This window comes from Cryptotermes secundus, unplaced genomic scaffold (genome assembly GCF_002891405.2).
Source record: "Cryptotermes secundus unplaced genomic scaffold, Csec_1.0 scaffold33, whole genome shotgun sequence".
Taxonomy (NCBI): domain Eukaryota; kingdom Metazoa; phylum Arthropoda; class Insecta; order Blattodea; family Kalotermitidae; genus Cryptotermes; species Cryptotermes secundus.
The window spans coordinates 2047031-2072381 of NW_019727088.1; the positions used below are offsets into that span (position 1 = coordinate 2047031).

General features: G+C 38.0%; 1 protein-coding gene across 13 annotated transcripts in view; it reads right to left on the minus strand.

The window, feature by feature from the left end:
* Positions 1 to 25351, minus strand: part of LOC111864255 (NAD kinase) — a 135197-nt gene that overhangs the window by 1666 nt on the left and 108180 nt on the right. For 9 of the 13 annotated variants that reach the window (XM_023851349.2, XM_023851345.2, XM_023851350.2 and 6 more), the window contains 7 exons: positions 21432 to 21561; positions 19043 to 19237; positions 17585 to 17687; positions 16397 to 16594; positions 15364 to 15521; positions 6992 to 7074; positions 1636 to 1850 (listed from right to left, as the gene is read on the minus strand). In XM_023851349.2, the coding sequence (XP_023707117.1) occupies positions 1646 to 1850; positions 6992 to 7074; positions 15364 to 15521; positions 16397 to 16594; positions 17585 to 17687; positions 19043 to 19237; positions 21432 to 21561 (1072 nt within the window). In that variant the 3' untranslated portion in view covers positions 1636 to 1645. Of the gene's footprint in view, positions 1 to 1631; positions 1851 to 6991; positions 7075 to 10984; positions 11068 to 15363; positions 15522 to 16396; positions 16595 to 17584; positions 17688 to 19042; positions 19238 to 21431; positions 21562 to 25351 lie in introns of those variants that run through there. The other 4 variants (XM_023851348.2, XM_023851346.2, XM_023851354.2 and 1 more) reach the window with 4 other exon arrangements.

Here is a 25351-nt window from a genome sequence, read left to right on the forward strand (position 1 = left end):
TCTGAACTACAGATGACAAGCTTGAAATGTTACTTCTTTCTGTGACAGTTACCCTTGGCCACATTTATTCTCATACTTACACACTATTCATCACATTCTGTACAGACTTCTAAGACCCTTCTCTTTCTGCAGATCTCTACTGTTTCCACAACTGTCTCAACTAGGGTATCTGATTTAAAGTTCCTGATTTACTCCAGCTAAAGCTGGATATACACAATTGAATCCATTAAAGATCTGTTACATTGTCATTTCTAATCTTCACAGAACTAGAAAAGGACCAATATTGATCTTTCACATACATGTTCTAAAACAACCAAAGTTATCAATTAAGATCTACAAGTTTGTGATGATGGTAAATAGTTACAATTAACATGTTGTTGGACATTATCCATCATCTAGTCTGTTCTTAAAAAACCGTCCTGTTTCTTTTAAAAAAAACAACGTTTTAGAGACTGGATTCTGTCTCCGTCTTCAGGTAAAACCTACTCAGTTGGGTCCAATAGACAGAGCTAACCCCTATCTCCGCCTAAGACAGTTGAATTGTAGTAGTCACCGAGTTCAGTTGTAACGAGTGAATCGTGATAGTGTGAATTGATTATTGTGTAGGGTTGTAAATTGTGTAAACCCGTAACATTGTTGTAATTAATTGTAGCCAAGACTTGTAGATTATTAAATAAACCATTTAACAATCTGAACGGCGTCTTCAGTAATGAAACACGTTACAATATTAATTGTAAAGTTATCAATGATTCAACAGTATTGCATCTCATCTCTTGTTACCATTTCCTATTTGTGAATTGTATTTTGTTAAGATCTGTATCATTGACTGCATTATTACTGTTATGTCACATTACGATAAGGTGACCTTAACCAGTGAACTGAGTATATTTCTCCAACATGCTAACCATACACAACATTCAGTTCATCTCCTCTGAGCTACCTACTAATACTAACCCACTTCCATACCTCATTTCAGAATCCAGTGTTCACCTCTTAAACCCCTGATGTCTCTTATGCTTGATGTTGGCCTAACTGGGATTCTTAATATGATTTTCCCAAGGGCTGACCTACTTGAACAAGAGCAAGAGAGAAGATGCCATTGTAGCTCAAGAAGGAAGTTAATTTGCTTACAGTTACAACCCTGTTCATAACAGTCTGCCAATTGTTCCCACATCAAATATAATGACACTAACTGCTTGTTTTATAAAAGAGACATGTTCCTTGAAATTCATTTTGTAGGCAAAAATTAAACAATTAACTTACAACTAATTTAAATACTCTTCACTACAGATACAGTATGACAAGAGAAGTTAGTGACATACACATGTAACACTAAAGGAAGGTGAATACATACATCCCCAATAATTTTCCTCAATAAAGAGCGATCACCTTGCAAAAAACAATAATAACCAAACACAAACAACAGGAATTAGAAGGAGGCAGAGCCACTGTTCAATGATGCCAAAACTTGCAACACAGAAAATTGTCATTCTTGCAGTAGCAAGAATTCATTACATATATCAAAATGGAGTATCCATTTCTTAAAAGAAATAATGCAAAATATTCACCAACTGAACATTCATGAAATGAGGAGGTACACAGTGTGAACTGCAGAAGAAGTTAATACATACACACCTGCATGTGTCTAGCTGTCAAGCTGATCTGTGTGGTCAAGAGAGTCGAGCGTATCATTGGAACTGGAATGTGTGAGGTCACTGAGTTCATCAAGATGTTTCTGCCTTTTACGCACATTCCAGTGAAGGCATTCTGCCAGGGAATCAAACCAGTCAGAGATTTGGTCTTGTGCACATATTGAAGGCACTGGATAGACAGATGTTGTCACACGAAGGCTGTTAACAGAAAAACATTATTTGTTAGCTTGTATAGGTCTTCTGTTTCATTTATTTATAATTTAACTCCTCCTTTAACTTTGAAAAAACCCAGTGTTTTCTTCTAATATCTCCAATTACATTTTGCCCAATAACTGTTGCTGGCACTTTTGTATGACACTTGGCTATCAAGCAACACATCTTCATATACATATAAGTCAAGTTACAATACATATGCAGTTTTATTCTGTCTTTTATTATTTAAAACACTCATTCATACTATGCAGCCCTTTTCCCTCTGTTACAAGGGGGCTTACTGCTCTTGAAACTGTGAAAGTTCAAAGAATGGTTTTTTATTCCAGTACAAATACCACCAACATATAAATAATTTTTACTATTCTTCCCTTAGTGGGAGATGACGTGGTGGCCAGTTTGACTAAATTGATATTGTTTGTTTGAAAAACTCGCTTTATTTTCCTTAAGTTCTATTATACCCTAAACTTCAGTTTACCTCCTGCGACATGGTTAAGAACTTCACGTAATAAGTACATTTATAAAATTGAATTAATGCAGGATTCCAAAATTAATGCAGTCAGTTGAAATCCATCTATTTAAACAGTAATACTGTAGGACTGGATGGAATCTTTCTGTTTCATATGAGATCATGCACATAACCTTCATTCTGGGTGTGACAAGTAGTAAAACTGTGTTTTCTTAAGCAGCAGTTGGTCTGTATTACTGAGAATATCATGACCATATTGTAAAGGAACTAAAAATATCTGATAAACCTTGGCTAACCACCTCATTTACTTTAATATTTTCAGAATATAGTCAGTGCTAGGTAGAGAATATCTCACTATATTATCCTCATGCCTATGTCCAGACTTCCAAAGTTATCTTCACATTTTCTGACTAAAATTTTGTACAAATTTATCTTCCCTATGCATGCTGCATGCTGCAACCATCTCATCCACCTTGACTCCATCGTTCTAATATTCTGTGTGAAGGATATACCGTATTTACGCATGTATAGGCCGCACATTTTTTGCCAAAAATTCAAGAGGAAAACTGGGGTGTGGCTTATATTCGAAATATTCGAAATCACACTTCATTTAAAAAAAAATTATATTCATAATTAGTAATAATTTCTACTCCTGAAATAATATTCCAAGAAAATTATTTTTTCTATAATTTCTGTCTGAAAATTGTGCTGCAGCCTATACATGCGTAAATACGGTAAATTATGAAGTTCCTCTTTATTTACTTATCTCTTTCATCCTGTTCATCTGTCTTTCTCAGGTCCAAACATTCCCCTCCCCCCCACACCTTGTTCTGACTTCTTCCCTTAATTCCTCACAATTTAATAATGGTCACAGATATGTTAACTCAACCATAAAGTTTCAGCAACATATTGACTGTAATATTGTAATTTAACCCAATGTATAAGAATGTGTTCAAGGATAAGTGACATGAGCAAGGAGCCTCAGTGTAATACCCATTACATAAACTGAAATGAATTTTGAGTCAACTTAAAGTTACCTTTTCATTTTGATTGATCCTCTTTACCACTATTCCCAAGATGCACATAACATAACTGTGATTAAATCCCATCTAGGAAATTAGGTAAATAGTTGTAATGGTTTGTATTAGTCACATATTTTAACATAAAAATTAATTTTATGTACTTATAACCATCCATTACATCATGTACATTTTAATGAATGACTTTTCATAGTCCTGTCGAATTTGTTGTAATAACATTTCACTGTATGATGCACATTGTTCTAATCAATGATCAAGTTCCAAATTCCTTAGAATGGAAGAAAATAGTTTCTTGTCAATAACCGCAGTAACATAAAAAAGAAAATGCAGTTCTGTAACCCAGATTCCAGTAAATGTTCCACAGTGTTTTCTCTACAGTGAAATATAACAGATGCATTACATTTATCTTTGCATAATAAGATGTCAAACTGATTTGCACTTCAGGAGAGAATATTGAAAGTCTATGTATAGTTCACTAATCCACATTTCCAAATATGGTGAAAGAAAAAAAGCCTGTTAACCCTTCAACATTCCATCCTTTGACATCAGATTTCTGAAGAATATTAAAGAATCTGTATTATGCCTTTCACTTCAGGTCTTGGCATAATGTTTATCACAGCATACATAAAATAATTTTCTGGTTAAAATTAAAACTTCCTGTGCTACTGTCACAAGCTACAAAAGAGATAAAGGGGAAAATAACAATTCTGTTGCCACATCAACATTATTTTTGTAAAAATTAGTGCCATATTTATGAAGATGCTGGACTCTACTGCTGTAATTACCCCTCTCCTATGTGCCATAGGCAAGGTGCCAAAGATTCTGTATACAACTAGCAAAGAGCTGCAACAAANTTAAAATTAGCTTAGCCACATGTTTCGGCTTTTAAAGCCATCATCAGGCAAAACACATGTTTACTATGTTCACACACTATTGATCTGCAATTTCATTGTGATAGTAAAGCTGGATACTTGATAACTGTTACATTATAAAATACATGGTATAAAAATACAATGAATTATAAGCTTATCATAAAAAGAAAGTTACTGAGTGAAATATGGTTAAAAACTCTTCATGTGATACTGCATATCATGAAGTCAGTTGCTGCAATCTTGTTATATTCCTGCTGACATAATGGTATATTCTAGACTTGTATACATACAGTAAACTGCTTGGAGGCCCGTGGTATAGATGTAGTATTATTTGACATTAACTGTTTGGTCGTTGTCTCATCTTACAGTGTACTTTGTCCGTTCTGTTCGGAATACAGATTCCAACTCTGATGATGGTTTTAAAAGCTGAAACATTTTCATCTTGACTGTTATGTTGTTGTGTTACGATGGACTCCAACAAAGAATTTTATATAATAACACAACAGGATGCACGAAATGAAAAAGAAAATATATATAACACCATACACAGACACAAAGGTTTATTAAAACAATGCATTCAGATTACGGTGTGGGTTTTCTGCCAGTGTACTTTTATAGGTTGCTACCAACATTCTTGTGGAACCTGCTGCCCCCAGCTTCTACCTGAAAATGAAGACAAGTTCCTCCAAAATGCTGGTTACCACCTATGAAACTCAATGGTGTCATAACCCACAATACTATAATCTTCAGTATGTTAAACTTCATATCCCATATATTAAAACAGCAACACATTCAACATGCCTTGCCACATGCACAATGTGGTGTGATATGATCTAAAATCAACTGATCACCATATGAATGTGTCTATACACCCCATGGATCAGGCATGCACTGCACACAAACCATTCCAGTGATGAGGGACGGGAACAACTGTATTTATGTTATACAGATTATTTTTATAAGAGGTTCTTACTGCCATATAATAAAAAACAAACACATATCTTCGAAATGTATTTCTCTATTGTATGGGTGCTCATTATATTGTCTACAAATACTGCTCCTGTTACTGATCAAATCGTACTAAGTGCTGAAAATCATAGCCAGCACAACATTTAAGTGGTTTATGGCTTTTGTGACTGTCCCTTGCAACTTCAGGATAAAAAAGTTTCATCTTTCTAACAACAGCTTTTAATTGCTTCTGGAAGACCAGGGCTGAGGACTATCACAATATTTTCCCTAAAAGTAGCTTTTACCTGCTTCTTGAAAATTAAGGTGTGAGTGGGGATGAATCACAATTTTTCCTCTACAAATTACTTTTACCCACCTCTGTAAGGAGAGCCATCACATTATTTTCTCAAAAAATAGCATTTACCTGCTCTAGATGGGAAGATAGTGATCCAGTGGCAGGTTCATTGTGCAGAAAGTTACCAGTGCAAACATTAGTAGGTACTGCAGTGAAAAGGGCAAGACTTGAAATTAGTTCTTGTGCAATTAGTGACAAAAACTAATAGTGCACCATGAAAAACTTAGGGGGACATTATGGGTGAGGGGAGGAGGCATTACACCAATACTGTACACTGCAGAATTATATTATTAATTGCTATGTAGCTACATTTAACTAACTACTACCCGGAATTACACATTAACTTCAAAAACATCCATTCACTCGCTGTTAGAAAAAACTACTTAACAAGCTCCACCAGTCACCAACCAGACAAACAAATGAGTATACAAATATATTCAAACAAACCTGTTAGTAACAAAAAATGAAACTTGTATATTTGTCTCTATTAAAATGCAAGTTAACAGGCATAACCTGTTTTGTTTCCTTTCCATGGAAGTTTCAGACATACAGAAATTCCTATTGTAAAATTGATGCCATTTTCTGAGGGTTATGAGAAGCATCGCAGTCCACATCGCAGTGGATAGTCGTATGACAGATTACTGATGAAAATGAAAAATGAATGAGAAGCATAATTGCAGACACAGCAGCAGCAGTAGTAGTAGTAGTAATAACAGCAGTAGTAGTAGTAGTAGTAGTAGTAGTAGTAGTAGTAGTAGTAGTAGTAGTAGTAGTGCAGCAGGATTGGTGCTTGCAGCTTCAGACATGACAGTTAGAAACAAAAGAGTTCTGTTATCTTCTGACACAAAACAATGATTAATTTGAAACATCTGAATTACATTACAAGACTAGGGTGCTTAGTGTTGCAGCAAAAGTTGTTTAGTGATGCAAAACAATCATAATCCAGAAGACAAGGATTTAAAACGAATAATTTCAACAGTAAAAATGGCAAGAAAGTGTTTAAATAGTAGGCTCTATAAACTAAATGAGGAAGCAATAACATTATGCCTAAAATAAGTAGCTTGAATTCAATTAATATCAGTATTTGATATACTCATATTTTCATCAGATGCCTTTGGTTAAAGCAGTAATTAGAGCTGATACATATAAGGGAATCCACTTGTAGATGAAGTGAAAGAAAGTATATGATGTGGTATCAATGAAAGCAAAAGTAAGTTCTGAACAAGAACATTTAGTAAAACAGATTTTCACCAAAGGACTCAGAACTTCCAATGATGAATACATAAGCTGAAAGCAGATATATGATCATTAGAATTTCTTTTAATAAGATAGCTGCATGAAGAGAAAATATAATTCAACAAATTCTATTAACACCACCAGCCCAGTACACAAGATTGTTATACTAAGTTCATTATGAATGAAGACCATCTTATGTGAAGACACACCTATCTCCAACATGCATTTCCTGCTGGTAGCGCCCATCAAACGACACACAGGCAGTACTTCTTGCGTCACTGTTCAGCATTATCTGAAACAGTCGCATATCATATCACTACAAACTTCTGTTACATCTTTGGGCAATACTGTAGTAGTTCCACCGATGACAGAACTTGGACTCGCAAATCTCCAGCAGATGCTGTACGGGACTTGGTCATCACGAGTGGAGCTCAACACACCAAACCATGGTGTTTCAGCACTAACAGCTCCAAGCACTCAACCTTTGCACGCTTTCTGTCAAGTATCCCTACTCACAAACACTCACGAAACTGCACAGTTGTGATACAATTGCAATTTGAGCCAAAGATCACTGATCACCATTTTAAATATTCCCCAGTTTTAAAACTGATTTCTGCTCTTCACTGTCAGTCACTACAATGCAATAAGAAGAACATCCAACATCCTCTGGGAAAGAAGTATTTTCATAGACTTACTAGTACTGCTACAGTCTCTATCTCTACAGGGATAAAAATTGAGAATTTTATATATATATGTTTATGAGCATACACTTAACCTATGGATAGGGAGTTACCAGGCACCAGGTAACTATGCTTCAGTCAGCACAGCAATGTCAACCTGTTTCAAAAACCACTTTCCATTGCTAATGGCATGCACATCCAATGACATAATTTAACCAGTTAAGTGGGTAAAGGTAAAATGTATAGTTGTCCTTGTGCTTAACTAATGAAGCACTACGCCATGGAGGTGTGTGTGTGTGTGTGTGAGGATGTACAGATCGACATTTTCTTGACCTCAGCACTATCTGCAGGTGAGTGGTCAGCTTCACACCTCAGCTGCTTTACACCCAGGGGAAAAGCCCCTGATACCCATTGGATAGGAGGTTGCGTGGACCCCGGGGCCGGTCTGAACAAGGTGGAGATGAGAAAATTCCTGGCCCTACTGGGACTCAAACTCCAACCCCTCGGTCGTTCAGCCCATAGCCAGTTGCTGTACTGACTATGCTAGCCTGGCTCCCCAGTTAAGTCGATATGACATCTTAACACTTGCATATTTCAACATAATGACAGTCAGCAATGCAAATTTGTATGTTGTGCTTGCCAGATCTTCTAGTTACTTCAGAGTGTGACAGGAAGGTGCTGATTGCTTGAAAGCTGTCCCAGGTTCAAGTTTTTGTGAGTAAGCATTATGGCAGGTCCTAGCAAGAAAATGTGTGTGAATGATGAGGTTGTGTACATGAACTGCTGCATGAGAATACTGTGATATTTCTGAGAGTGTGTACAGTAGTCAGAGTGAGATAAATGTTAAAATTGCATCATGTGGTGAACAGAATGATAGCCCTGAAAAAGAAAATGTCAGTGACAAGAGAAGCATGCAACCTGACGCATGGGCAAATTCAGGTGCTGAGTGACCACATTTTCCATTTACTGGCAAGTCTGGCATAAAAGTTGATTTAGGTGACCCCAGTAACCCCCTGGAATATTTTGAGTTGTTTTGTACACCAAGAATTATGGAAGTGATAGCCAGAGGAACAAATTAATATGCTGACAATTTTTTTAGAAAACACGCCTAATCTAACACTAAGATCCAGGACCCAGCACTTGAAGGAAATGAACAGAAATGAAAAAATGAAGTTGCTGACATTCTTTCTGTTACAAGGACTTCACCAAAAACCAGACAACAAGAGTTATTTTTCCCGGAGGAAAATTCTGGAAATACCCTTATTCTTGGACCTGTTCGGTGAGAGGAGGTTTCACCTTCTACTCAGGTTTCTTCATTTTGTTGACAAGAAGGGTCAACGTCAAGATACAAAGTACAACTGTGAAAACTGTAGGGTGGCCCTGTGTGCTGCACCTTGTTTCCAACATTAACCATATGACAGCTGACTTCTAGAAGTGCGAAAGGGGATCGAGGTTCAGCAGGTGGCTAAGAAGTATCTGAATGTAATATTTTAGTGGTTAGAAAGTGCTGGTATTGAAAACTACAACATAAGGACTTTCACAGTATGTGCCACTGCAGCTGCTACAATTATTTCTGGTGGTATAATCATTTTAGTAATGGCTTCATAGTCTGAACAAGACACCGCTTTTGCAGTCCATATTTGGAAGACCAAACAGCTTGTGTTGCACAGTTCATTTATCCACAGTAGCGCTACGCTTACAAAGGAAGTACAAATTCAGCCCACAGGTCAATAAGAAACCTCTGTTATCAATGAGGCAGTCAGAGCTGTAACAAGTCGTGGTATAATGTCACAGTAATCAAATATGCAAACATGTGTTTAGGCTGGAGAGTCAGCTTCTATGATTGTGTTTCATTTCTAAACAGCTGGTGCTGGCCACGACTGCATATAGTGAAGGTGCACAAGTCAGACATGCCTTTGTGGTCATGTATTGGGAACTGAAATGCACAACAGTGGTATACTTTTCAAGAATAAAGCCAAAAGTATGGAATTTTACTAAAATATATATAAACTTTAATGTACAAGCTATATGAATTAAAATATAGATATATGAACTTTCTGAGATTTTTTATTCCATGATTTTATACTGATACATAACTGAGATAATGAATTTTAAAAAAAGAGGAATAATTATAAAATTAAATGCTGGAGCAAGAATTTAAAAGTCTGGGGAATTTTAATGTTCCACTGTGGGAGAGATAATAACAGGAAATATACACTTGACTTGTTAATGTACATGCATGGACCAATGGAAGGGTTACCTATGGAAAATGTTTATTTTGAAGGTTTTGCATAAGTCATGCATTTGAGATTGGAAATGTTGAAGCAACAGTAATAAGTGAAATTTATGAAGTATCTGTCAGTGTTTATTTTGTATCTGAGGACTAAATCTCTCAACCACCAACTGTTACAGTTGGCCTAGTTATGACTGAAAGAAATACAATTGCGATTATGATGCTCAGTTGAAAACTGAAGAAAAAAAGAGATTCAGTTTCTTGATGAAGTTTGTTTCTACATCAAGTTACCAATGTTAGATATTTACAACGAAGTCTTCTTAATGATTTCCTGTTGAAATTTCAACGGACTTTTTCACTTGGTAACTTTTCAACGCTTCAGTATTGCAAAGTATGTAGCAATGAACTCTAGTATGATGGATGAACGAAGAATTGGGAAGGCTTTGGAAAGAGGTGGTCATGACCTAATTGAGGTACTATCCCAATTCAATGCGCTTTATGCTAATTTATAGATAGAACTGTTGGTAAAACCAATCATATACCATAGTTGAATTAGTGCCTTTGTTAGAAAGCACATTTTGAAGCTACAAGCACAGCTTTTTATGACCCTTTAGTGGGAATAATACATATTTTGTAAATATCGCCAAATCATATGCATATGATGGCACTACATATTTACAAGATGGCCACACTTGCCACATTTGTGAAGATGTGCTGAGTTTTTAACAGAACAATGTCCCTCTTGGCACAGACATGTGCAACTGGAAACAAAAAATATGTGAATTAATATATCTGGTAGTAATTATCAAAAGAAAGAATCTATTATTTTTATAGCATTCATGACTACAACTGTATCACTTTATGCACTGCATATATCAGTTCACACCACAATTTAAGTAATAAGCTGGTTTTAAGATTTTCAGAAATATTGTTGGATCTCTTAAGTTAAGGAATCAAGTTAAGATGCTCTAAAACACCAGTGATTTAGTTTGAAACATCACAATATAACTCAACAGACTGACAAGAATTTGTTTTACTTCTACTAACACCAATTTATACAACTGGTCTCTACGCAATGAAGACAGACTTCCAACTCTAATGAGGAACAAGAGCCACATCACCCCCCCGAGTGCTGAATGGCTAGCAGAACAACCATTCTATTTACAATGCAATGCACCACATGCAGTGAGCTAATCGCCATCAGACTGGATGCAGGCAGACATCCAACACAAGTCACACAAGCAAAGACATGATGGATGCTGTACAGCACAGGGTGAAACCTCACCTACCTATCACCATGAAACAGTTCTTGCCGGTTGCGCCCATCAAATGACACCCAAGATGTGTTCCTGCTATCAGGAGATACAGAGATCTAGAAAAAAGTAGTGTTACAGTGCTGTAAAATGTATAGATGAAGCAAATCAGACATAGTTCAGTTTCTTTCCATTCATGATTCCCTTTAATATTCATAATGTTTTCTATATCCAATAAACATACCACATTCAATTTAAAAAAATTCATACCCCTTCCTATTGTGATCTGTAACCTATTTTTAGACTGTTTCTTCGTTGGTTTAATGATACTTTCTCAATTTGTACAGATTTTATAGCAAGAAATGAGAAAATGACTGTAAACAAGGAATTGGGGTGGATGTAGAAGGAAATGGCTGTTGTCTGTTAATTAAAGCATTAAACCATATGAATACAACAATGTTTGATTTATTTCAACGGTGTTAACATATTTTTTAATCTGCTGAAGTATAATGATATGGATTTTAATGTTAAAAACTGTGGTCTACTTTACAGCAGTTTACTGGTATTTGCCCGAAAGGATTAAGAGAAATCATAATCATCTCACAAAGGCCAGCCCCTATGCTGAGAACTGAACCTATGACCTCCTGAATATGAAGCATGTGTGCTAACTACTCAACCATGATGTTCAGTGGACACTTTATTGCAGGGTTTGATATACAAGAACATCAAGTGATGAACCAACAGAAACACAGAAACAGAAACCTTGGACAACAAAATTTCAGGGAATCAAACTCTTGCTATTTGTTGCACAGAGGGTGTAACAAATGCACTGAATTCTACTTGATTGTTTTAAAAACATATTTATGATTTGAAGGTTATTCTGTACGTTTGCAGCCAGAAATGTTAGGCAGATCATGTCCATAGTCTGTTATTATTACGAGGGTCATACTGAAAGTCATGAGCAACAATTTTTTTGTAAAGTAACAGGCTTTATTATTGACAAACCAAATACACCACCTCAATCTACAGACCTTTCTTTATTTTTCTACATAATCGCCACTTCTTTGTACACATTTCTCCCAGCATTCTGGGAGTTTGAAAATGCCCCTTCTGTAAAATTCCATTCCAGGAATCCGAAGACACTGGTGCACTGCTTTCTGAATTGCCTCCCTTATCTCAAGACGTTGTCCACGCAGCTGATCCTTCACAAATCCAAAAAGATGGCAGTCAGAGGGTGCCAGATCAGGGCTATAGGAGGAGTGTGGAAGAACTTTCCACATCATCTTTGCAATTGCTTCCAATGTGAGGCGAGCAGCATGGGGGCGAGCGTTGTCATGCAGGATGATGATGTTTCGTCCCGGACATTTATCGCGCAATGCATGACAGAGCTTGTACAGCATCTGAACATAATGAGCAGCATTGATGGTTTGCCCAGGTTCCAGCAATTCGGCCAGAATAAACCTCTCTGCATCCCAGAAGACTGTGCCCATCACCTTCGCAGTTGATGGCCCTGTCTTTGCCTTCTTTTTTGATGGAGAATGCAAATGGTGCCATTCCATACTCTGTCGTTTCTTTCAGGCTCGAAATGGTGAAACCAGCTTTCGTCACCTGTCACAATACAGAGCAAAAAATCATTGTCTTCATGTCGATATCACTGCAGCAGTTCTGAGGTGATGGCTTTTCGCTGACCTTTGTGGTCTTCAGTCAATAACCACAGGACCCAACGAGCACAAACTTTCCTATAGCCCAAGCTTTCAATCATCTCCTGTACTGCACTGCACCCTATTCCAAGTTTTTGGGCTATTGTGTCCACAGTCACACGCCTGTCATCTTGAATGATCTCATCCACTCTTTCCTTGTTTCGTTCGGCTGAGGCTGTCCGAGGACGACCGCTCTGAGGCCTATCTTCGATGCTGGTGTTCCCATCTTTAAAATGTTTCGCCCATCTTGGAAGACTGCTCGCACCCATGCACACACTTCCATAAGCACAATGAAGTATCTGGTGAATTTCTGCAGCAAGCATTTCCTCTTTCACAAGAAATTCAATGACAGCACGCTGACGAAACGACATATCATTGTCAGCCATTTTGTTAGGAGTGATACTGGTCACGTGATGCAAGCTATTGACTTCATGAGACACTCAAGGTTAACACAACAGCTGGTTCCACTTACCACCATACTCTCTTTTGTCTGCTGTTCCCAGGTTGCATGCAAAAAAAAAAGTTGCTCATGACTTTCGGTATGACCTACGTATTAGGTACTAAGGAAAGAAACAATCAGGCGGGATCCCAGGAACCAAATTCAGTTTCCTATCTCCAAGTAAAAAGCATTACTGCTTCAGTCAGTGTTCTTCTTGCCATGTCAAGTATCTCCATATGTGCCTCTCCCACTCTAACTTAAACTCAGAAGGCTATAATCACACCTGTACTAGGTGCTCACTAAACCACTGATAAAAACAACAGAATGTATGATGTTTGAATATGAACAGAAACTCAGTTTACAGGAAACAAACCTATGTGGACCTAGTCTGGAAACAATACTTGTATTTGCTGAATTGTGTGTGACATATTGTGTTGATCATGCGAAAAACGGGGGCATCACAGAGCATTATAAAAATCTGAATACTTTGTCTTAAGAGTTTATCTCCATTTTCTAGCTAATAATAAGTGTGAAAATGGAAAGAAAGTCTTCTGGGTGTGTCTATAGAAAACAACTACTTCTAAAATTAGTATACTTCACACTCACATCAATATATCTGTTAGCTAAATGAAACTGTAAGTTGCAGAATATTCTCAAAAGTATGCTGTAGGTCTATCATGAAATTAGCTTCTAAACACTCGCAGGAATTTTGTACTAGAACTATGAAAGTTCCAGGCAATGGAACTGGCTCCTATATGCAAGTTATATTCCATACTTGGAATCCTTGGAATCCTATAGTAACTATCCATACTTGGTATTTGAATATTAGACAAATATAAAAGAGGCACAAAAATAATATGAAACTTACAAAATTAATAAAATTATTAAAATTATAACCAGTAAAGGAACGTGTTATTGGCACCTTTGTACAAATATTAATTTAGTAAATAAGCATTTGATACAAACAACAATGTATAAATTCAACATCTTCTAGGTATTATTGTACCTTGGAGTTATATTAAATGTCTTATTTCTAGGTTACACTTATAAAGTAAGTTACAATTAAATTAACCATTTGCCATGCTACATATGTAAATATATATCTCACTTGATATATAAAGTTAAGTTGGATTAAGTTTTTATTAAATAAAATTGGTCTAATTTTCAGATGTACGCTTATGTCCTTTGACACTTCCTTATTCCAAATAAATACAAAGACTTCAGTACAGAGAGGCTTAAATATGGCAACATCATATGGCCAATACATATTTTGGCCTCAGTCACTAAGCCTTTCTTCAGAAACTAAATTCTGTTTAGTACTATAAACAAGTTTTACTTATTTATCCAGATGTTTCTATAGGATGTGAACCCTGAAACATGCCATCATGAAGGCCCTACATGGTGATATACTTTGACTACAATAATGCACACATGACAGCACAGACATACATTTTGGGAGCAGAAGAATAAAAAACAAAACTGTGTCTGCCCTTTACCTCCTGAGACTAGTAACCAAACTAAAATATTTGTAACAGAACCAAAATGTTCAACACCACTAATACAAAAGTCCACCACTTGACATAATCCTCAGGGAGTTCTAGTCACCTCCCATCTATCTACTTGAGATCCATTTTTATGTTACCCTCCCATATCCTTAACTTGGTCATCCAAGAGATGTTTCCCCACAAAAATTCTGTACACATTCCTTGGCTCCTCCATCATGGCCACATACTCAAACCATCTAACCCTCAAGATTTCACTATTCAAACAATGCTAGGTCGCTGGATTATATATCATTAGTTTTCCCATTACATCTTACACAAATCACTTACTTCATCCTGTTGGTACAATAGGCCAATTAGTGGCTGATGTACCAAGTGGACTCAGTCTCACCCACCCCACCCTACCGCATAAAACTATTTGACCCTTCTGAAGTGCAAGTATTTTCCTTAGCACATGATTTAGGTGACTTCTCCCTTAATGTCAGAGACCACACTTTGCACACAACTGAGAAAGCTTTTTTGATTTTTGCCATTTTGAAAAGTAGAAGGGGTGGTTACAGTTTCCACAATCATTTCCACAGTTATTTTTCTCCCTACTTATTTCATAAACTCATTCCTATGCGCTACTGTTGTTCCCAGATAATTTAATTGTTAACTATTCTCAAATGATAGTTACACAGATATTGTATATTAAGACTCTGTTGCTGATTTTGGTTCCAAGTCATGTTCATACATTTAGTTTTATCTACAGTTATTGATTACAGTAAGAATTACCTTCAGTTCAACTCCAGCAGGAACCACAATGGGTCTGAAAGAGAGTGAGTGGGGACATATTGGAGTAACCATGATGGCTGGTACACTGGGGTGGATCATGGATGCTCCCGCTGCAACTGCATAAGCCGTGCTTCCAGTTGGTGTTGAAACAATGAGACCTTGGAGTGAGAGAGAACTCTATTGTGACCTTTGTTTCTCCTTCTTATAACATAGTTTCCGCATCACATAGCAATTACAGTCAGTCTTCATGGCATGCTGTCTTCCTTAGTGTTATTTCATTGCAACTTAAATACACTCAGCCAATTTTGTTTACTGATTACAAGAATAATACAGCTGACCTGGGGGACATATATTCGGGCCATTGAACAATTTAGTACCAGAATTTGTATACATATTTTAGGTGTACAAAAGGGAAGTTTTAGAGAAGTAATATGAGTGATACTGTGACATAACGGTTGAAAGTGGGAATAGTGGGAGACTTTCCCTATTATTTCATGACTCACATTCTGAAGCAAGTTTCAGAAAGTGATATTGGTAATTTCGTACAATTTATTATATTATATTTACAGGCTTGTTAAATAAAGAAAGATGTGCAAAGACCATATAGATGGAATGGGTGACAGCAGGTGGCTGATGATATCATGGAATTACGAGTATAATCATAACAGAGGAAGCAAAAACACAATGTTAAGGGGATTTTTAAGACCATTATAAACATTAAGCTTTTGTTCCTTAATGACATAGTGGATGTTGAATGAATACTGTGACATGACGGTCGTAAGCCAGAAGAGAGGGCCCAGAAAAGCCGTCCATTGCTAGGCAACGTATGGTAAACGTTTCCTTGGAAACCAAAACATGGTCCTGTGTAAATAATATCTGGACCATTGCTAGGCAACAACCCACTTAACATGTTACACAAGAATAGGAGGAGTCTTGGAAGCAGTGTCATGTCACAGTATTTTCATTGACTTTCGATTCATATAAGGAAAGATGCAGCTTTCCTCAGCACATGATATAAAATATGCTGACTCACCATCGCCCTGCACTGAAGTGATATGTTTTCCATCAAGAAATAGATCAATGTTTGAGAGGTAAGGCGAAGGTCCTCGATCAATCACCACTTCATTAAGTACAAGAAGATTTGTGGGAGGTTTCGATGTTCTGTTCAGTTCATCATTTTTCCTCACGATGATACATCTGAGCCTACTCCTCAGTGTCAATGCTGCATGTCCTGTTAGAGAAATCAGTTTTCACCTCAATTATTGTTTTCATTACACAATTCAATTTCTTTTAAACTATTACTATTTCTATGATAAACACTGCCAAGTGCAAAATAAGAGATTTCCAGAAAACTCAGCCAAGTGCAGTGCCTCAGTTGAGGAAAGGTTGAGTTCAAAAACTGGCAAATATGAGTATAAAGTTTTTGTGACAAATACAAGCACCAAGCAACTAATGCTGCCCTATCATAATCCAAGACTTCTTATGTGCAATAATACTACTGAACCCTGCCCTGAGAAAGCTGATCCAGTTTACACAATCACAATCTGATGAGTGAATTATCACAAAGTAATCATTATCAGGTTGGTTCAACATCATTACTCAGGAGGTAACAGTTCAAATTTCAGACACCCCTTAGGTTATCCTACCTGAATTCCTTGCTCATATTATACTATATAACCTCTGCACCTGAAATAACCATAATATTAAATAATCTAAGAATCAGTCACATGGAAATTAAATAATGGGCAGAAAAGATGGATCAAAACTGCATTGTCCTTCTCACAAAAGAGAGTTAGCCATTTTAATTATTTGTAAGTTACAAGCAGTCATTACCAATCCACAATTCGTATTTTCCTTTAGGAACAAGATTCTACAGAGGCACAACACACATTGAACAGAGTTTGCTGATTCGAGACAATGCTGATGTTCGAACAAGATGACGATTATACAGCTGTTAACAGGCAGAACTACAGTTACTGGGTATAAATGGGAGAGGCATTCAAAGATTCATTCATTCATTTATTTACAGCTCTACAAAATCCATGGAGGTGTCTGCCTCAGATATAGAACAAGTCAGCAATAAGATGTTGATTGTTTTCATACAAGGCGATGTGAACCATCCACAGATATTGCCATTACTATTCCTTTAGACCAGTTCAGTAAATTATGATTGTTTCCTGGAGTCTTCCATGCATCAGTCTACTATAAACTATTACATTACCTTCCAATACATTTGTAACTTGCTCTTGGAAGTTGTCAAATTCGAATGGTGTGAGAAATCCCAAGGAACCAAGATGAAATGCCATGACAGGTGGTACAGATTGCTGAGAAAACCAATTTAAATAATCAGTATTTATATAATTTTAATTTATACGTGTAAATAAAACACAAAGTCAAACAGCCATATACAACTTTAGGACATATACAAAAAGTAATTTTATGAGTTATTTTTCTAATGCATGAGAAGTACATAGAATTTAGAAAATTTAGTGTAAATTTCACATCAGTATATATTGAGGGAGGCTTACAATGTGGAAAAGCATAAACAGAAAAGTCAGAATGTACATCAGGCTATGCAATAGGTCTGGTAGTTAAACATGGGTTTATATTTATAGGGTTCCACATTCAAACCCAGGGCAGTGCACATACTTGTATGTATGTATGTATGTAGAATATGTTACAAAACTAGCTCAGAATACCAAAAACAAATGACTAAATAGGAATAGACACTGAAGCCCTTCTCCCTACACAGCATCTCTGTATTTCTTTTTCTGTGCCCAGAAGACACATGCTCAATAGCATTCTATCCTAAACGGGCTAGAGCTATGAAAACAGTATTCCGTAACTATTTCCGTCATACAATATTCAAATTGCATAATGAAAACATGCATAATAATACAACTTACTGCACTCGAATGGGTTTTCAGTTTTCAGCAGCCAACCATAATTCCACTAATATTCCATGCTCATCTATCAGAGCCCTTGATGTGAATTAAGAGGTTATCAAGGCAGTATATCACAACACCTGTCCTCAGTGGGTGCATTCACTTCTGTCCCAGCACTTCACAGGACTCACACATATGTAACCTTGCATGTTATATCAGAAATGTACATGCAATTTATGGATCAGTGCTGTAGTGAAACTTTCTCTTTTTTAGTTAGTTAGTTAGGTAGGTAGTTAGTTCAATTCCTGTGAAGCTATCAGAAAGTGTACATGTAAAACTCTGTGTTAATTAGTAACCTATGCAAACATGAGATTTTCTTGCAAATAAAACAAAACATGCGATGTTACTGTTATCAAATTCCATAATTATCTCTTTCACTGATGTCCACTGGACTGAGCTGGTTATCAAGCTTAAACTTCAGGCCTCTATCACACGTCATATAATTTGTCATAACAAAATGTAGTGGCCAAATGAACTCAAAAACATTTGGCATGAAACCTCCACCCATGTCCTATTTAGTATCATTCATCTAAGTCTGGAAATACAGAAATACAGTTGGCATAGGTCAAGAATAAAGAGATGTAAATTTAAACCAAAATCACACATTCCTTTTGAGTCTTGTATGGGCTGACATTTCTGTTCAACTAACTTTAAAGAATAATGTACAGAGTCAGCAGAAAGTTGAAAACAAAGAGACAGACTCCACAGCAGTATAAAAATAGGAAATTCATTACCTGAAACAACAGACTGGCATACAGCAGTGTTCCATCACCCCCCAGACAGATGATGAAGTCAATCTTATCTGTGAGATCATCCTTTCCATCTCGAAATGTCATGAGCTTCTCCTTCACAACTGAGAAGCCTGGATTGTTGATAAGCAAAGTGTCATCCATAACTGTCTGCTCCACAAAAACAACCATGTGCTTCTCCTGTGAATGTAAGATACTGCTGTTATCATTCAAACCAGATAATTTGCATCAACTAATGCACTCAAAGGTTTACATACAACATCATCTAACATGCCACATGGTCTCCCTTTAGTTTGCTGACAGGTACTCAGTTGGTCAGATGTGCAAAGTCATGGCCTATGTTAATACATTTGACTGAAGGAATGGATGTAAACTAGAACGAACTACAGTAAGAATAACCACCCACACAGCTGAAAATCAAGCTCATGATCTCTCAAAACTGCACACATACTAACAATTCAATCACAGTGCTTGTATTATGATAGGAGATATCCATCGAAAAGTATAACCCTGCAGTCTTTCTTGAGAAGTGACCCTGCACCTTCGACATTCACCTATTCTTTAATGACTGGGTTACTGGGCACCACCTGAATTTCTTTCAGGAATCTGGATTAAAGGTGATATGCATGAAAGTGGGAAAGTGGCAGTAAACCAGGGAGTCGGGAATACAAGACACTCAGGTTTAATTTATGTGGGTAGAAGCTGATCCTCAGAGAATGGTGGAGACTGGATTTAATCTTGAACGGTTATTTATTGAAGAACTCATTAATACTGAACATTATTTATTGTATTAAATTGTACTGTGGTTGGCCAGGTACATATCTTACAGGATCAAACATCAAAGACACCCGAACCATTCTGAACTGTCTTCCAGTGGCTTCAGTAGAGATGTTTCCTGGTCACTCTGACACTACGAAAAAAAATTCCTGAAGAACAGTGCACTAAAGAGTATAACACTGCAATACATTGTTATAATATCTTACCCCATTCATGATTAACATATGATACATTTAAATTTCAATCAAGTAAAAGATAAATAAATATTAATGGATTCCATCTGATTTGAAGATAGTGTAAAGATCAGTATCAGAAGACTGTAGCTGCTCAACTAGACAAGAAATTCCCCGCCTTTTGCACAACCTGTATGTTCCTAATAATGGTCCCTTTCCTTGGTCAAAGGAATCCAGTTCACACTCTTACTCCGAATTTCTTTAAGACAACTTTGTTCCTCTCACAAAGAATCCATTTATTCTTCCATGCAAGTCCATAGGATTTTTGACCCAGATGAACTGTTAATGAGAATATCTGTCTTTGAGACTGTGGTCTTCTGGGTTTTGACACCATGCAGTTGTGTATGTGGGTATCAATGTTTCATTGGAACATGCTTCCACAGTCACATCAACCCTTAAGATAAAGACAGTAATGCATTTGAAATATTGGTATCCACCTACAAGACTTAAGATTCAAGTGTGGGCTTTAAGTTTTGGGTTTGATTTGTAATACTGCTTGATGTGCTAGGATCTGCATTGTTTTACCCAAAGTGAGGATGTTTGAGGACATGATGTAAGTAAGTAAGTAAGTAAGTAAGTAAAAAAAGTAAAGCTATCCCTGTACCAGGCCGTGAAGGCCCATTGGGTTGTGAGATGTTGAGAGTCCCACACTATCTAGACAATTTGCTCAAAGATGGCGGTAAGGTAGTCAGCCTTACGCGGCGGCCGCGTTTTACTCCCCAGGAAAATTATTTAATTAATTCCTGGTACTCATTTCTGTTAGAGGCTGAGCAAACCCCAGGACCTAGAGCGGCTGGAAGGATTAGGTAAACTGAAAAAAATCCAATGACCTCATCGGGACTTGAACCCGCGAACTTCCGGCTTGTAGCATAGCCCCTCAACCACTACACTACCCTCTGCGAAGACATGATGTTGGACAGGATAATTAGACTTGCAATAACAGGAGAATGGAAAAAAATTAAATAATGAGCTTCATATTTCTGTTTTCTTCCCCAAATGGTACTGAGAGAGCCATTTTGAGATGGGCGGGGCATGTATCATACATGAAAGATATGAGATATGCATACAACAGTCTGGTTCTAAAACCTGATGGGAAGAGAGAGAACTTGGCAGACCCAGGCATATATGGAAGGATTTTTACGAAACAGGGTTCAAGGATGTGGCTTGGACTCATCTGGCTTAGAACGGGGACCCAACACGGCAACACTTCGGTTCCTAAATAGATGGGTAATTCCTTCTCTAGCTGAAGGAGTACGGTCCACGAAATTAGTTTGTTGACGCCGTGTATAATCAGAGTGGTTGAGTCGACTTCATTATTCAACAAATATCTGTTAACGAAAGGCACCATTATCACTAACACTGACCTCGATGAGCCATTTGACGAGCTGCACAAAAGGCTGGAGTACGGAAACATCGCGCACCTTCTTTATGACAAGAACTGTGAGCGGTGGCTTGTACCAGGTGAGCCTTTGGCTTGCGGGATCCTGTATTGTCCTAGAAACATACAGCATGCTGTCAGGAACCAGGTGAAACACTCGATTTAAACACAGTTCTGCAAACGTGTGAGGGGTATAACCCTGGCACACATGTAGTACATTATAGCAGAGCTACTGAAACAGTGGTACACTTCACGAAGTGTGACGACGGAACGCATCTCGAGAGAGATACTGCCCTGTCACGTTCTAGTCATCCAGTTATATAAAGTCTTGGACAGGGAGTATAATCACACGCGTCACGGGTTAATACAAACACGCGATGTAAATGTACCAAATGTTCCAAGAATTAAATGTGCATCGTAATGATTAGAAACGAAAGTGTTAAGGTGAAACAGTATGTGTGCGTTTGGTCTGCTGTGTTTCTAGGTAAAGCAAGTGTCACGTAACTTCGAACAAAGCCAAGAGTAACCTTGAATGCGCAGAAGAAAAATTTCAGACAAGGGGGTATGTTTGAGGGTGTGAGAAGTGTTTGTACAACTGGCCGCCTGTCACTTCTCACACCCTCGAACCTACCCCCTTGTCTGAAAATTTTCTTCTGCGCATTCAAGGTTACTCTTGGCCTTGTTCGAAGTTACGTGACACTTGATTTAGCTTACGTGTAAAATTCGCCGGTCATATTTTTCAAAAGCATGCGACCTTGCTGATACACTCGTACCTGAATAGCGAACAGTTTGCCATGTTACATGAACTCTGAGAGTGACAGTCAATGTACATGTAAAAACTTGGTATCGTTGTAAGTACGGAGTACATTGTAACCAACAAATGGCAAAGCAACAAGTCTGCTATTTCTAGGACTACAAATTACAAACAAAATTCCGGGAATTCTCGCTGGCAATGACTATTTTCATCTAACGCTGAATGATAGGTCCGACGAAATTTATAGTGAAGGTTATAGTCATCAACTGACGCAAAGCTTTTCTTTGCAGTAAATATCCAATATTAACAGTGGTTAAAATACAGATCCATGGGTGGTAAGACATGGTCGATTTTTATTAAAAAATATTGGATTTAAAGTTTAGAACTTCTGCCTGTGAGTTGTGTGTGAGGCAAGGCACGGCATGAAGTGCGTAGCCGTGGTTTCACCTGCATCATGGGAAAGAGGAGGGGGACGCACTGTAATCAAGGCTCCAACCCACACACACTCTGCAGTCCTTATCTTATTTGACTCAACCACATACACAATGTAATCTGTTCAGAAAAGCCAGATCTAAAAAAACATGCACAGTACAAGCAAATGCGCTGTAAATTGAGACCAAGCCTGTCCACATCACCCTATTCTATCTAAGATCCATTTTACGAGTATATTATACACCCGCCTAAGTCTTGGTCTTCAAAGTGGTCTCTTTCCTTCTGGCTTTCCCATCTATATCCTATATACATTTCTTTTCTGCCCCATTCGTGCCTCGTGCCCTTCCTGCACTATACAGAATTTCTACCTTCCACGTACCAAATCTCACATCCATTTTCCTTAGCTTAGGTCGATTATCGAAAGGATCCGTCCAAGTCCGAGATCCTTTGTGACATTTCGTAACAAGCTTACTTTTTACGGCGAGGAGTTGTAAGCCCCACGCCCAACCCCCAAGCTGTAGGACCACCCCTTGCCGGCTGTCCGCGACTGCTTATTCAATATGTTAGCAGCTACCCACCATATCTGGGGGCCGTCTCCTCCAACCGCAACCTGAGGACGCGCCATGCCGTGGTGACAAGGGGGCCACTTACACATGACCCTCTCCCATAAATGCACATGGAAATCTCATAGTTTAGTCAGTAAAGTGACTGACTGCGCTCTGGATGACTGGAGTATAATCGCTGCCTATGCCTTCGCATTGAGACTGGTTTTGGAATCCAACCAGCCTCCTCTCTAATGGGGGGAGTCTTTCCCTGAGAGTAAAGCGGCCGCATCGTGAAGCTGATCATTCATTCCTGTACAGTGTCATGGTTATGAATACCTGGAGATCTTCCTCCGCTCTCCCATATATCTTTGTAGCATGGCGTTCATACAGAGATTTTCCCTTACAAATACTGTGGCGTATTTGTTCCATGCAAGAACGGCTGAGCTACAAAAACAGCCATTGCTAAGTAACAGACGCACGCAACAGTAGAACAACGGGGTTATGCAACACGTTTCGGTAAACACACTTCCGCGTAGGCCGTGACGTCACACAATATAGCAGCAGTGTTTTGTGTCCGTGCAACTTACGCATGCGCGTGCTTATTTAATTTTTTTATTGCCGGTGGGGTGGGACTATGTCCCTTGTACTGCGGTCACTTCTTTTTGTTTTGTAGAATACTTACAACTTTTTGTGCTGTACCGTGTAAACGAACAAATGGGGATATCATAACATGTCTACGCGATAAGCTTAATCTCTCAAATCGCTCTCAATGGATTTCAATTAAAGTTGGTATGAGAGTTCTGCCATAACATTTATAAGACAAATTCCATTTTAGCCTCTCCTGGCGCTTTGCATACGTTAAATGAATAAAATATCCATACGTATGAAAAATTCAAAGAAACGGATCCTCTTTCAGAGAATGAGCATATTACACCTGTAGGCCACATCTGAGAAAATACGCTGCAAAAACACCATGCACGAGACATACGTATTTAAAACCCCTGTGCATTCCATGCGAATTTAAGTTCTAAGTATCGTTTTGTTTTTGGAGTTCTCTTTTTTTTTTTAACATTTCCCTCTATTATATAACTGTCTCGATCTGAACCTACTGCCCACATTTGCTAATTTCTTATCATCCTCTCTACCTAGAAAGGGAACAAAGAACACCGCGAAGGGGGACCCTGATTGATCCTGATCACAAAACCGTACGAGCTTCCAGGCGGCCACTGTGATCGACATTATCAGTGAAAAGGTAAAAAGCATTTACAACGATTCTACGCAAATGGCAGTGATGCTCTACCATTGGTCTTCTTAGTCGCTGTTGCCCAATAAGAGCACTATTGGTCACAGTGCCATCAGGCAACTTTCTCTGTTGGTTGTCCTGAGGTTCTCTAAACGTCACTCACTGCTGTTCCACTTAGTCGAACATCGACAATCGCTTGTGTTTGCATGTATAACACCGCTCAGTGCTATGGACCTACAGAAGATTTGGTTGCAAACGTGGGAATATATTTGTCGAAATCGTCCATGCAGTGGGTTCTGTCAGCGTGTCTTGCCTGTTCGTCAAGCTATTCTCGCACTTGCAGTTCAAATTTACATACAAAACTCAGTGAACACACAGGAAACCTAGGTAAGGCCCAGAATGGTTCGTTCCCAAGTCAAGTCATGTGGGATTTGTGGTGGACAAAGTGGCATTGGGTCAGGTTTCCTCTGAGTACTTCGGCTTCCTCTGCCACTTCTCATTCCACCGACTGCTTCACAATCACCATTATCTATCATCTGGGGCTGGTACAATAGGTCAATTAGTGGCCGACATACCAAGTGGACGCAGTCTCCCCCCCCCCCAAAGGAACTAAAAAAAATCTCAGCGAAATCAAAACGACAAATTCGAGGAAAAGATGCAAGACAGTTAAAGTGTTTGCTTCGACAAGAGCTTTTATTTGATAAAAAAAAATAGGGTGAACAAAATATAAGCCAAGCAGTTTTATCTTTTGAATCCGTGCAATAATCAAGCGGTTAGTCGCTGGCTTCCCACCGCGGCGCTGGAGCAGGTTTTCTCCGAGTACTTCGGCTTCCCCTGCCAATCTTCATGGGACATCTCAAGAGATATGTTCATAAAAACAGAATTTTAAACCGAGAGACAACGAAAGAGAGTAAGAATGTTTGCTCTTGCTT